Here is a 14,725-nt window from a genome sequence, read left to right as displayed (position 1 = left end):
GTGCTGAAAGTTTGAGATTGGTATCACCATCCCATCCCATCCAGGGAAAAACAATATACAAAAAATCGTACAGGAATTTTGAAGAAGTGGTTGTGATTATATATGGCCTGAGTTGGTAGTTCTCCTGACATACAATTCTAGCCTTTTCTTCAAATGTGGATGCCCTCTCGTCCCACCTCAAGTTCCAGGAAGGCAACAATATACCTACAACGCACACACACACTTGGTGGATTTCGATAGAATGAACTTTAGATGTGACGGAACTTTACCGGATTTTTTTCCCCTTGGATGTGCTTGTGATCAGTTGTGTCTAACTTTTTGCAACCCCATGGACTGTGTAACCCACCAGGCTCCTCTGTCCATGGAATTCTCTAGGCACGAATACTGGAGTGGGTTGCCATTCCCTTCTCCAGGGCATCTTCCCAACCCAGGGATCGAAGTGTCTTTTAAATTATGAAGTGGGTATTTTGGATGAATTAAGTCTCAAATACAAACAGCTTCACCCAGTAGTAAGGAAATCTAAATGTTAAATTTCCTGGCTGGCCAAGTCTCCTGCACTGGCCAGCAGATTCTTTACTACTGAGCCACCAGGGAAGCCCCCCTGGATGTTTACAGATGGAAAACTTTGACTCATAACATGAGCAAAATCCCTCAGAATTGACATCTAGGTGGAACTTCATTTGGTGCTACTTCTGCAAAGCGGTTCTTGCTGAGGGAGTTTTTTCCTTTAAAACACCATAGCTGTATTAGAGAGGCAACAAGTTCCATCACTTTTTCTCCTCACTTTTATATAGTTCCTCAAGATTTAACATTTAGATTTCCATACTACTGGGTGAAGCTCTTTGTACTACAAGACTTAATTCATCCAAAATGCCCACTTCATAATTTAAAAAGACACTTGTTTATCCTGGGTTTTAATACACATCCAGTCTGATTTGTCACACAGCAATTTATTAAATACGGATGTTAATTCCAAAGGCAATATTAAAAGAATCAGTGGCATGTTGTTACTCAAGGTTATGATATTTTTCTCTCTTAATAGAGAGTTGAGCTTAGAAAGCTAACTAGATGCAGAGGAACTGAGACTGATGGTAGCCAGCGAGGCTTTAAAACAAGGGTGCCCCTCAGCATGGCTTTTCTGTTAGCCCTAAAATAAAATGTAAAAAAAAAATTTTTTTCTATTCTAGGCTTTATCTTTCAAGAAGTGAATTGGATAATCCCCATAAAATAAAAGCATGGAAAGCTTACAGTCCACAGTTTGCAGTCGAGGTATATTTTGATGACATTTAAGTTGTTCCTGGTATCTGATTAAGTATAGTTCCCCTTCTAGGCTAGAATCATGTTCTTCCCAATCCTTGCTACATATTTATATCTTTTAAACCTATGTCCTTGCTGATATGCTTATATTTACATACATGTACATATGTTCTTGAGAAATCTATTAAATATATACAAGGGAGAATGTCAATGGCAGTGTTTTTTTTTGGAAGGACTATACATCACACAGAGTTTTCGTATATATTAAGTTTGAAACAGTACACAGAACATTAGTTATCACTTTTAAGAACTTACAAATAAAACTTTCCTACCAAAATAAGATTTAAAGACTGCAGTTTTCCCTAATACTGTGGGTTTGTTTCATTTACTTATATATTTCTGGACAAGTATTTATTCCCTGCTTTGTTTTACATCTGTAACTTCAGATGTTAGAAAGTAAGAATTATAAGTCAAATAGAGGAAAGAACTGAAGGTAATTTCTTTCCTCTATTTGACTTACAAACTATTAACAACGATCAGAATGGCAGTAAAAACAATTTTAAAACCCAGAGAAATGTTCACACCAGCAGCCTCCCACACCCAACATGGGCTTTTTTTTTTTTTTTTTTTACTCCAAGCACCACACGGAGCTCATTAATTATACACAGGGCATCGGGGGAGGGTAAAAGAATCTTCAGTAACCTCTGCTTTTGTCCATCATTACAGAAGTCAAAGGGAACGTTTGCCTAGAGCAATCCAGATTTTAAAATCCACCACCCCTGCCCCCAACTAGCTTCACCCAAGCTTGGAGAACTTTGAAGTAAGGTCAAGTTTTCATTATAGACACAGGTTAACCCTGTGTCCACAGGGAATCACTGTTTTCTCTTTGGTTCAGTTCAGTTGCTCAGTCGTGTCCGACTCTTTGCAACGCCATGAACCACAGCACGCCAGGCCTCCCTGTTTATCACCAACTCCCGGAGTTCACTCAGACTCATGTCCATTGAGCCGGTGATGGCATCCAACCATCTCATCCTCTGTCGTCCCCTTCTCCTCCTGCCCCCAATCCCTCCCAGCATCAGAGTCTTTTCCAATGAGTCAACTCTTCGCATGAGGTGGCCAAAGTACTGGAGTTTCAGCTTTAGCATCATTCCTTCCAATGAACACCCAGGACTGATCTTTTTGCAACCCCTGCCAGATTCCTCTGTCCATGGGGATTCTTAGGCAGGAATACTGGAGTGGGTTGCCATGCCTTCCTCCAGGGGATCTTCCCAACCCAGGGTTGGAACCCAGGTCTCCCATGTTGCAGGCAGATTCTTTACCATCTGAGCCACAAATAAGGTTTGGGAGGCTGAGGCAGACCACTCCGATGAAGCAGTGCTAGAACAGCACACTGACCACTCAGGCTGGCAGCCCCAGTCAGTATTTGAGGGAGACTAGACCATCAGTTTACAGACGAGGGCTGGTGGGTGCCAACCAAGCAGAGAAGGGAGGAGACTCTCCGAGCTGCCACGTGGTGGCAGGGAAGGCCCTGCAGGTGCTTCTTTCCCCCAAAAAAACAGCCCACAAAGGGTCCCAGCTGCCACTGCAGCTGCCCAGCCAGAAAAATGATCATCCTTCCCTCTCCCTCCCCCCAATGCCCTGCCCCCTTGGAGGAACCGATCTTGGAGGAAAAGGCTTTCAAATTCCTCCTACATTATGTCTCCACTATTCCCTGTAGTTTGGGTTACAGAAACGTGTCAGGACAGGTTATTTCCTTTGAAATTCCTGCAGCCGTCATCTGCGGAGGACCATCAGCTGGCAGGCTTAGGTGGATGAGGTAAAAAGTGAGGAGAGTAAGATCTAGCTTTAATACTGGCAAAAGTTGGGAAACCCCAATTTTTCAGAATCTTGAGTTTTGAAATAGAGGAGATTACAGTTGGGGGTTTTTCTTCTCTAATCCTCCAAAGTACATCAAAATTTCTGGCAACTATGAGTGGTCACCTAATACTGCTTTTGCTCATAAAGAGAACTTGCTCACAGCCACCTGCAGGCCTGCTTTTCTAGAATCCAGTGCGAATAGTTAAACAACTTGAGAAATTTATAGAATATCAGAACGATATTGGTTTTCTTGAATAGGATTTACTGACCTGGAGGGACTTCCCTGGCAGTCCAGTGGTTTAGACTCCACGCTTCCAATGCAAGGGACGCATGTTCAATCCCTGGTCAGGGAACTAAAAGCCAACGAGCTGCACAGTGTGGCCAAAAAGAATTTACTGACCTGGAATAGAACTACCCAAACTTGTATCGAGAAGTTTATTTTAAAAAATAGCATGGCATCCTGGCAAATCAATCACATCACATCCACAGCCTGGTGGAGGGAAAGTAACTTTTGTGGGCCAAGTTTCATCACTGCAGTGTACAGATAACATGGATTTTTATCAGTAGTTGTTTTACATCAGGAATTTTGTTGACAAAGAACAATGCTAATTGCAATAAAATCACCACCTTGAAATATCACCATACATGACTCAAGCATTCCTGACAGTTGGTTCTTTGAATGTATGCACTTAAATCATATAGTCACCTATTAGGCAAATAATTTAATGACAGAACTCAAGAATTTCTTTAAACACAGTATTTCAAGCTACTATATTTTTGTCTGGAGTACACACCTGAAATGGTACAAATTGTACCTAAATACTGAACCATGAGTTAAGCGAATAGAATGAAACAAACAATAACACAATTCTGACTTAAGTTCCCAATCCTTACTCCCATTCACTCTTAACTTGCCTCAGACGGTTTCCGTTGAAGAAATTCAGTTACATCTTTGCAGGACAACACAGGTAGTAGTACTGCCAGTGGGCTCTGGAGGAAGCCTCTTCCTGGGGGGACCAGTCCCGTTTGTTATTTTGGCTTCAGTCCAGCCTGTCTAGATGAAGCACTACTCGGTAGCTACTGACCATTTAAACATGGAGAAAAGGTAGGTAGAAAAATGCTTTTCAAGAAAAGGCAAATGCTTTTCAAGACCAGGCATAACACGAACCCATTGGGCACAACGCTGAGCATCCTGCCTTCCTGACCTCCTGGCTTCTGGCAGGTGGCTAGAGTCACCACGAGGCTTCAGGGAGAACAAAAAGCTTGCAGAAACTAGAGGTTTCGCCAGGGACAGACATACGGCTGAGGACTGTTACTAACAACACATCAGCCGCTGAGGCCGATTAAGACCTTTTTATCAGAGCCCTGGGTGGTCCTGGGACCGGGACGGTGCAACTCCCTTACACCAGGGGACAGAGAATAGCTGACCCTCCCACGTCTGTAGAAACCCAAAAAACTAGGGTTTGTGAGTAGTGCAGACAAACGGCATAGTTTAATAAAATGACTTGTTTCATTGATCAAGTCACACCCGAGACCACGTCGCTGAAATTCACGACGGCCAGAGGCCCAAGTCAAAAGGCTCTCATGCTGGAAAAGCCCGACCAGGAGTGAGGGATCCTGAGACAAAAATTCAGCCCAGCTCACCTAACACCCCTAAGGAGAGGGCAAGTCCTAAGTGTTTGAGAGGAGAGCGCTTCACCCAGGAGCATCCTATTCCCAGATGCAGAGCCAGGGCCTCTCTGGGCTTCCGCAGTCGGCTCCCTGGAAGGGCTTCTGATTGGCGGAGGCAAAGGAGGGCGTGGCCCCAAACGGATAGAGAGTCCAATAGAATCCCTGGAACCCCACCCAGGCCAGGACCCAGAGACAGAAAGCAGCTCAGGGAAGCTGTCAGCCACCAGCTTCACCGAGCACCACGGCCGCCGCCGTCGTCCCCTCAGCCCCTTCCTCTAGCTCAAGCCCAGCAGAGGGGAGTCCCTTTCGAGAGAAGGGAGGAGAAGCCGGCCCTGGGCTGCTTCTCAAAGGCTCTGGGCCACACCTAGCCCTATGTCAGGGCGCAGAATGTGGTCCTACCTGGAAGATGATTGGCACTGTTTCCACAGAGGAGCATCCTAGGAGAATCCAGCATGCTTCCTCTGAAACGTCAGTCGACAACGTGAAAGCCACACCAGTATGAGGGTACTTTCTCCTTTTTAAAAATCTAGAAGGACATCTTAATTTTCAAGCACCACAGGAAAACGTTTTAAAAACTGTACCCACTTAGTATTGTGTACGTGCTACGCAGATTTTTTTTTTAAAAAAGAGACCCTACATCTAGAATGGATTACGCATTTATAACCATCCTCATGAAACATGGTTACCTCAGGTTTTTTTTTTTTTTTCTGATGTGATCTGAGATAAAACATGGAACTACACTGTGCTTCACTCACAACTCATAACCATCTAAACTGCATGGACACATACAGGTTTATGCAAAAGCCCTTGATATAGTTCTACTCAGCCCTCCAGAATAGGTATATCTCAGACCAGCAGCCCACCTACCCTGCATGTCCCACCATGGACAAGAGCAGCAACTTTTCTATTTCAATACAATTATGGGCAGAAATTATACGCTATAAAATAGAGGCTCTTCTATAAAGTTTAAGGTAGAAGAATGGAAGACAAAAAAAAAAAAGTAATTTGCATGAAATCAAAATAACTCCACATTGGTCTTGTACTCTTTGAAACCCTGAGATGAACTGCAGTCCTCACATGCCTGCACTTGGATCGAGGTTCACTGCAACACTTCAGTATGCTTCAAACTGGTTCATCATCAACTTCCTGCTGTATTCATAGGCCAAGAAGAGAGCCCCATTGGCAGGGAACGCACGAATCAAGGTAGGTTTCAGTCCAGAATATAAGGCCGGTACTCCTAGAAGACAAAAGGGTGATCAAAGACTGAGATCCTTCCCCCCTCTTCTTGCAGATATCCCACCAACCCGCACAGCATGGATATTTTTACACTTACAAATCCAGACAATAGAGCTAAAACCCAACAGTTATGGAGCAGGTTTCTCTGGGCTAATGGAACCAAACAGTCTAGTGGAAACAAGGGCAAGGGCAGGTCTCCCAGTAAAGCTGGCGAACATTCACCAATCCGGTGCCTGTTAACTCCTAGTAGATGGATGTGGCAAAGCGGGGCCACATGGGCCGACAGAAGGCAACCAGAGTCACAGATGGCAGCGGCTCTGCAGCTTCACGTGGGGGCGAGGACCATGAGGCAGTGGGCCAGGAGCAAGAACGTGGATGAGGTCAGAAATCTGACCAGTATCAGGTTTCTAGTGTCAGTACTGCCCAAGGCGGTTCTGAAGATCCAATCAGATAAAGGAGGTGTGAGTACTTTGTAAAACTATGAAGTGTAATGCAAATTGAAAAGGGGTTACTGGGGACTTTCCTGGTGGTCTAGTGGCTAAGACTCCTCGCTCCCATTAGCACGGGGCCCAGGTTTGATCCCTGGTCAGAGAACTAGATCCCACATGCCGCAACTAAAGATTCTGCATGTCGCAATGAAGATTGAGGATCTCACATGCTGCAACTGAGACCCGGTGCAGCCAAATAAAAAAACCAACGGGGTTACTATTAGTAATAGACGTCTTGTGCTCTATCTGGGGTTAAATCAGTTTCTGCATCTTTACCATGCTCGCTCTCAAGAGACGTGCATGTGCCAAGTTTTAAGATGCACAGTGAATGCTAGAAGGACAGGTCTTTACTCACTAGTAGCATAAAATCGACTTTACACAACCGCTACTTTAAAAAGTCTTTATCCTCCTGTATAACCAAAACCTGATAGCAAATAACCTTCCGAAACGGCTTAGTGCCTTTCTCATTCCAGAAGTCTTAGCATTAAGGATGCACACTGTTTGAAATGTCTTAGCAATTCCATTAGAGCTCAGCTTCTGATAATATTGCTTAAAACAAGTGGTGCTAACTTCGAAACATCCGTCCTCTTAGACAAAAGTATATACTTTAAAAATTCCCTCCACGCTATTCAGAAAAAAAATCCTGGCCTAGAGGTTAGAAGTCAGGAACTTTAAACATTCTTGAGAATAATGAAAGAACCTAAAGAAAGGGGTTTGAAAACAAATCCGCAAGTGTGGGTTATATACACAGTTAGAAAAGGTTATGAGGTGGGGGAAATAGAGCCATTATCCGTGTGATCAACCTCAACAAGACTAGCGGCGAAATGACCGCTCTCTGTACACAGCACCTCTGGTTCGGCCAATGGCAGACTCACCTTCATTTTTCACAATGCTTATAAAGGTTCCGATAAATCCCGCCTGTTTTCCAGACATGGAAAGAACTTGAATCCTAGATTTGATACAATCCACTGGGTAAACAGCAAGCCACAGGCAGATTCCACCAAATCCACCACTTAACATCAAAGGGACAGGGCCTAAAGGAGAAAATGCGCAAATGGTATTTTGTCTAAAGCACAGGTGATATGACATTTCCAGAGGTCAGTGCAGCAGGTGGGTGCAGTTACCAACACGGAAGCTGCGGAGCACAGTTCTCTGGGGCAACGATCTAAGGACACAGGGTCCTTGTGACAGCCTGGGGGCATCCCTCATGATGCCAGGACCAGGGGCAGCTCCAGTGAGGGTCAGATTTACGCTGGTCACTGTGGTCCTCCTGCCCTGTCCTCCAGAGGCCTGCCCCCAACCCGCCGCCAGAACCAGCAGGCATCAGCAGCATGGCAACACCCTGCCACAAGGAGTAAGAACAGAGGCCACGGAAACACAGGCTGCATCTTTTTTCAACTTTCTCTTAAGTATTTTAATATATTAATACCCTACAGCCCTGATTCTCCCTTTACTGTGAAAATCTAAAGTTATCTTATTAAACATGACAGTTGAGCCTGGGAGCACGACGATCCTCAGAACAGGTCCAAAACACTGAATGGAGGTGTTTAAGAAAAAAAATGTAATCACCCACGAGCCAAGCATTAGGTCAAGCCACTAATGAGGATAAACGAGAAGGAAGGACCCTTCTCATTGCTCTCAAAATATTATCTAGCAAGGGGACTTCCCTGGTGGTCTGGTGGTTAAGATTTCACCTCCCGTTGCAGAGGGGCATGGCTTTGATCCCTGGTCAGAAAGATAAGATCCCACACGCTGCACAGCCAAAAAAACCCAAAACACAAAACAAGCAATGTTGTAACAAATTCAATAAAGACTAAAAAAAAAAAAAAATGGTCCACATCCAAAAAAATCTTTGGGGGGAAAAAGAAAAACACTATCAAGATTTATTACTAAGTTTAAGCTTATTCAGAGATTCTTTACAGGTGATTTCCCCCAGGAAAAATGATGTCTGCAATCTTCCTTAAAATGGACCTGGAGATAATGCACAAATGGTATGCCAGTAAAATAAGTTTGGGAAGTCTTGCTCTAGTCCCTGCCTTGAGGAGATTACCTAGGTGGGAGGAAGGTGCTAGCTACCACCTGCCACCACGGTTACTCCCTGGCATCCAGAGGGGCCGAGGGCCAGGTGGACCCGTCACAAGGGGGTGCTGTGCACAGATTCCATAGCAACCACCACCACCTGGATATTTTGGCCACCTGATGTGAAGAGCTGACTCATTTGAAAAGACCCTGATGCTAGGAAAGATTGAGGGCAGGAGGAGACGGGGATGACAGAGGATGAGATGGTTGGATGGCATCACCGACTTGATGGACATGGGTTTGGGTGGACTCCGGGAGTTGGTGATGGACAGGGAGGCCTGGCGTGCTGTGGTTCATGGGGTCGCAAAGAGTCGGACACGACTAAGCGACTGAACTGAACTGAACCACCACCAGGAAGCCAACGCTTCAAACCCACCTGTGGTCCTCACCAACAGGCTTACCTAATTCGTCTTTCGATCTCCCCGAGGCAAAAAATGACCGGCTTAGTTCATAGCCACCAAAAAAGAAGAAGTAGCCTGGTACTTCTCGAAGTAAAGTACTTGAGAGTCCATGGTAGAAGCCCAAGGGGCCGTCCTTCCTAAAGACAGTCTTCACGACAGACCAGACTGTGCTGGGTGGAGACACAGGATGACAGACAGTTAGGACAACGTTCACACCCATCCCGTAGACCTGACGGGGCTCTGACCACCAAGCAGCTCGTTCTATAAACAGAGCTACCAGAGTTCCAGCCCTAAAAGGCTTCTGTGGGAAGGAAATCTCTCAGATACAATTATTTTATAACAAGTTTATTTCATCACTTGAGCTAGTCCATGTAAAGATATTTTATTAAAACGAATGCATACATTTCTAGAAATCATTATCAAAGATCTAAGAGAGTTAATTACACCCATTTTTTCAATAGTGAGTAAGTGAAACTACAATGAGATTGCTCAGTGAGAATAAAATGGCATTGTTCTTGCCCAGTCCCCTTACCGCTCTCGATTTCTATCTCCTCAGCCTTTCTTTTGAGATGATCTATTTTGAGTGAACTGATTGTTCAGGTGTTTGGGGTTTTGTTTTGCTTCCATCCAGGGAAGTGAGTAAGGAGCCTTACATGTTACTTAAAGGCAAGAACAAAAGAAATTCCAAGAGCCAAACTATGTCAGGCTAGACGCACCCAGGATTCAGTTCTTACAAAGGCAGGTGTGTAAGAATTTTTTACCTGAAGCAGATCAGAGCCTGAGGCAGCCAGAACATGGCACACTCTGTGCAGGCTCTTCTTCCTGATGGTGTCAGGGGTGGGGGTGGGCAGGCCTGTTCCCGATAGCACCAGAAACCAAGCCTGTCAGCTTGGCAGCCCCTCACTCCTCACTGTGTTCTCAACAGGTGACCTGGCTTGGACCAGAGAGGGATCAGGCCCCAGGTAACAAAGGCCACCTGCTCTTATCGATGATCTGCCTTCCCAGGCATTATCCACTAGCCAGTCCCTGCTGCAGTGCCCTCTCCTTCTACATTGAAGAAGTAATGTAATCCAGGGTTTCCCTGATGGCTCAGCAGGTAAAGAACCCGGCTGCCAATGCAGGAAACACAGGAGATGCAGGTTTGATCCCTGGGTGGGGAAGATCCCCTGGAGAAGGGCATGGCAGCCCATTCCAGTGTTCTTGTCTGGAGAATCCCATGGACAGAGGAGCCTGGCAGGCTACAGTCCATAGGGTCGCAAGTGGTTGGACATGATTGAGTGATTGATGCATGCACGCACAAAGTAATTCAACTCAACAGTTAGCCTAGTTCCAATCCAGGTCTCAACCCTCAGCTACCATATTCCCGGCTTGGGCACTGCTGTACCTAAAACATGTTTTCTTTTGTACAGGGTGTCCATCTACCAGAGTCCTTTGGATCTAAAATTACTTTTTTTAAAATACTTTAAACTACTTTCAAGAGACAACTTTCTGGGTGCTGTTAATGCACTATTCATCTGGGCACCAGCTGACAAAAAGGTTCATTTGTGACTATTCGTGGAACTGCACACTTAAGATATTCTATGATTTCTGGGTGTGTTTGTTACTGTGTGTATACTGTATTTCAATGAAAAAAAGCATTAAAGACTTTTGAACTTCTAGGCTGTGAATAATAGATTCAAATAGGTTGTAATGAATCTCTTGGCTGCAAGAAATAGGGTGCTATTACAAACCCCGTTTTCATTGGAAGGAAACTGACGACTCAGAAAATGGTCAGTTTATCTACCAGTTTTTCCCAGCAGTTTATTTATTGGCTTTTGAGTTAACCTGAGCAATATCCATGACCAGACCTTTAGTTAGTTAAATAAGCAAATTTGGGGATGAATAAGGATAATAAATTGCTTTTTAATTCAAATAATAAATAATAATGTATATGATTCATACATTCACGGGATAACTCAATCACTGAAGACTTGCTAAGCTTACAAGGGTTTGATGAACGTTTTGAGAATTTGGGCCCTTTGTAGGTATACTTAAAGGACTTCTTGTTGTTTAGTTACTAGGTCATGTCTGACTCTCTGTGACCCCATGGACTGTAGCCTGCCAGGCTCCTCTGTCTGTGGGATTCTCAAGGGAAGAATACTGGAGTGGGAAGCCATTCCCTTCTCCAGGGGCACTTGAAGGATTAGGGAAGGGGTAAAGGAAGTTACCACCAGGATCTGGCGTGATCAGCATGAGCACCAATGTGAAACTGGGGAGTGAGCAAATATTCATCCCAGAATCCAAATCGGCACCTAGGAAAGCTCAGCCTCAGTTCTAAAGCTGCTGCTGTGTGTTTCCAGGTATATATGGAGGTCATGCCTTAGGCTCTCCACGGGCCAAATGAGGTAGAAGCCCTCTTCTCCACTTTTAGGATATGAAATATTTGCCTACAGGGACTTCCCTGGTGGTTCAGTGGTTAAGACTCCACACTTCCAATGCAGGGAGTGCCGCCGGTTCGATCCCTGATCGCAGCACTAAGATCCCACACACCTCATGGCACAGCTTTACCCCCACAAAAAAAATTTTTTTATTAGGAAAAATAATAAATCATTGTTAAAAAAAATATTTTGCCTACATTCTGGGGTGGGTGGTGGGTCCAACCATCCCAGACTGTCCATTCAGAACATTATTCGTGGATTGGTGGGCATGGGGTTGGAGCGGGGAGTGTTTCGAGTAGATAAACTGTTTTGCCTCTTAATTATAGCATAATGTAAAATTTAAAAATATTCATCACACCAAGGCAACGGAGACCCTACATTTGTACATGGGCAGCACCAGTGTTCTTGCCTGGAGAATCCCAGGGACGGCGGAGCCTGGTGGGCTGCCGTCTATGGGGGTGCACAGAATCGGACACGACTGAAGCGACTTGGCAGCAGCAGCAGCACTTACTTCTGGCTTTTGGCTATCTTTCCCGACGTCTCCATCTCGTACATGGTCTGCAGTCGGCACTTCACCAGCTCTGTGGGGCAGAGGACCAGAGCAGCAAAGGCAGAGGCGAAGGAGCCAGCAGCTGCGTTCTGCAGATCACTGGAAGGATACAAGCACAGGCGGCCAGTGACTCATTCACTCGGCACGGGGCATGCTCCAACACGGATGGTAAAGCAGAGCGAGCACAGGTGGAGAGGAATGCTCCTTCAGCGCCCACCAGGCACCCACCAGGCTTCCTCTGAGGAGCCCACCGCCCCGTGGGGCTGATAGCGGCACCCTGACTCGTGGGGACAATGATGATTAAGAGATGATGCCAATGTGCTCAGTCACACAGCTGCTAAATGGCGATGCTAGGTTTCAAACCCACGTTTCCATGATGGCAAACCCATGCTTCTTTTATTAGTCATACAGCTATGGCCTGGACCCCACCCCCAGATTCCAATGTTGAAGCATTCACACTCCATGTGATAGTATCTGGAGGAGTCTTTGGGGGGGGGTAATTAGTTTGAGATGGGGTCTTGATGTGATTAGTGGAAGAGACTGGAGAGCTGGCTGGTGTTCTCTCTACCATGTGAGAGGACAGGCAGGCATCCCTCTGCAAACCAGGAGACGGCCCTCGCTGGACACCAAATCAGACAGCACCTACCTCATTCCTAGACTTCCTAGCCTCCAGAACCGTGAGAAAGAAATGTTTGTTTTTAAACCACCCAGTCCAGGGTATTTTGTTCTAGCAGTCAGAACTAAGACAAAAAGTGACACAGAGAAACCAAATATGGAAGAAAAAATCCCCCAAGGTCCCACCACCCCAAACACATACTCCACTAATACTTCAGTGTGTTTGCTGCTGAGCTTTAAATAAAACTAGTTTTCAAGGCCATCCCTATATGTCCTGCATCCAGCCCAGAGCAACCACAAGTGTAATGTAACTGCTACAGATGATACTAAGATCACGGCATCCAGTTCCATCACTTCATGGCAAATAGATGGGGAAACAGTGGAAACAGTGACAGACTTTATTTTTCTGGGCTCCAAAATCACTGCAGATGGTGATTACAGCCATGAAATTAAAAGACGCTTGCTCCTTGGAAGAAAAGTTATGACCAACCTAGACAGCTTATTAAAAAGCAGAGACATTACTTTGCCAACAAAGGTCCATCTAGTCAAGGCTATGGGTTTTCCAGTAGTCATGCATGGATGTGAGAGTTGGACTGTAATGAAAGCTGAGCACCAAAGAATTAATGCTTTTGAACTGTGGTGCTGGAGAAGACTCTTGAGAGTCCCTTGAAGGGACTAGATCTGATTGATAGAATGCCTGATGAACTATGGATGGAGGTTCTTGCCATTGTACAGGACACAGGGATCAAGACCATCCCCATAGCAAAGAAATGCAAAAAAGAAAAATGGCTGTCTGGGGAGGCCTTACAAATAGCTGTGAAAAGAAGAGACATGAAAAGCAAAGGAGAAAAGGAAAGATATACCCATTTGAATGCAGAGTTCCAAAGAATAGCAAGGTGCGATAAGAAAGCCTTCCTCAGCAATCAGTGCAAAGAAATAGAGGGAAACAATAGAATGGGAAAGACTAGAGATCTATTCAAGAAAACCAGAGATAGCAAGGGAACATTTCATGCAAAGATGGGCTCGATAAAGGACAGAAATGGTATGGAAGCAGAAGATATTAAGAAGAGGTGGCAAGAATACACAGAAGAACTGTACAAAAAAGATCTTCATGACCCAGATAATCACAATGGTGTGATCACTCACCTAGAGCCAGGCATCCTGGAATGTGAAGTCAAGTGGACCTTAGAAAGCATCATTACAAACAAAGCTAGTGGAGGTGATGGAATTCCAGTTGAGCTATTTCAAATCCTGAAAGATGATGCTGTGAAAGTGCTGCACTCAATATGTCAGCGAATTTGGAGAACTCAGCAGTGGCCACAGGACTGGAAAAGGTCAGTTTTCATTCCAATCCCAAAGAAAGGCAATGCCAAAGAATGTTCAAACTACCGCACAATTGCACTCATCTCACACACTAGTAAAGTAATGCTCAAAATTCTTCAAGCCAGGCTTCAGCAATACGTGAACCATGAACTTCCAGATATTCAAGCTGGTTTTAGAAAAGGCAGAGGAACCAGAGATCAAATTACCAACATCCTCTGGATCATCGAAAAAGCAAAAGAGTTCCAGAAAAACATCTATTTCTGCTTTATTGACTATGCCAAAGCCTTTGACTGTGTAGATCGCAGAAAATTCTGAAAGACATGGGAATACCAGACCACCTGACCGGCCTCTTGAGAAACCTGTATGCAGGTCAGGAAGCAACAGTTAGAACTGGACATGGAACAACAGACTGGTTCCAAATAGGGAATGGAGCACGTCAAGGCTGTATATTGTCACCCTGATTATTTAACTTTTATGCAGAGTACATCATGAAAAACACTAGGCTGGAGGAAGCACAGGCTGGAATCAAGATTTCCGGGAGAAATATCAATAACCTCAGATATGCAGATGACACCACCCTTATGGCAGAAAGTGAAGAAGAACTAAAGAGCCTCTTGATGAAAGTGAAAAAGTTGGCTTTAAGCTCAACACTCAGAAAACAAAGATCATGGCATCTGGTCCCATCACTTCATGGCAAGTAGATGGGGAAACAGTGGCTGACTTTATTTTTGGGGGCTTCAAAATCACTGCAGATGGTGATTTCAGCCATGAAATTAAAGACGCTTACTCCTTGGAAGGAAAGTTATGACCAACCTAGATAGCATATTCAAA

At 44.8% G+C, this 14,725-nt stretch overlaps 2 protein-coding genes across 2 annotated transcripts in view; one reads left to right on the top strand and one right to left on the bottom strand.

The window, feature by feature from the left end:
* The window catches only part of LOC104985517 (phosphatidylinositol 3,4,5-trisphosphate 3-phosphatase TPTE2-like), a 42,471-nt gene extending 40,770 nt beyond the window's left edge, over positions 1-1,701 (top strand). The window contains exon 17 of the mRNA XM_010835731.1: positions 1,188-1,701. Coding sequence (XP_010834033.1) covers positions 1,188-1,290 — 103 coding nt within the window. The 3' untranslated portion in view covers positions 1,291-1,701. The remainder of the gene's footprint in view (positions 1-1,187) is intronic.
* Positions 1,702-3,490: 1,789 nt separating this feature from the next.
* SLC25A15 (solute carrier family 25 (mitochondrial carrier; ornithine transporter) member 15) overlaps positions 3,491-14,725 on the bottom strand; it is a 33,021-nt gene continuing 21,786 nt past the window's right edge. The window contains exons 4-7 of the mRNA XM_010835655.1: positions 11,918-12,055; positions 8,990-9,159; positions 7,385-7,543; positions 3,491-6,022 (exon numbers count right to left, since the gene is read on the bottom strand). Coding sequence (XP_010833957.1) covers positions 5,898-6,022; positions 7,385-7,543; positions 8,990-9,159; positions 11,918-12,055 — 592 coding nt within the window. The 3' untranslated portion in view covers positions 3,491-5,897. The remainder of the gene's footprint in view (positions 6,023-7,384; positions 7,544-8,989; positions 9,160-11,917; positions 12,056-14,725) is intronic.

This window comes from Bison bison, unplaced genomic scaffold (assembly GCF_000754665.1).
Source record: "Bison bison bison isolate TAMUID 2011002044 unplaced genomic scaffold, Bison_UMD1.0 scf7180017864048, whole genome shotgun sequence".
Taxonomy (NCBI): Eukaryota; Metazoa; Chordata; class Mammalia; order Artiodactyla; family Bovidae; genus Bison; species Bison bison.
Note: the sequence above shows the minus strand (reverse complement) of the source record. Positions and strands in the feature narration are given on the sequence as shown.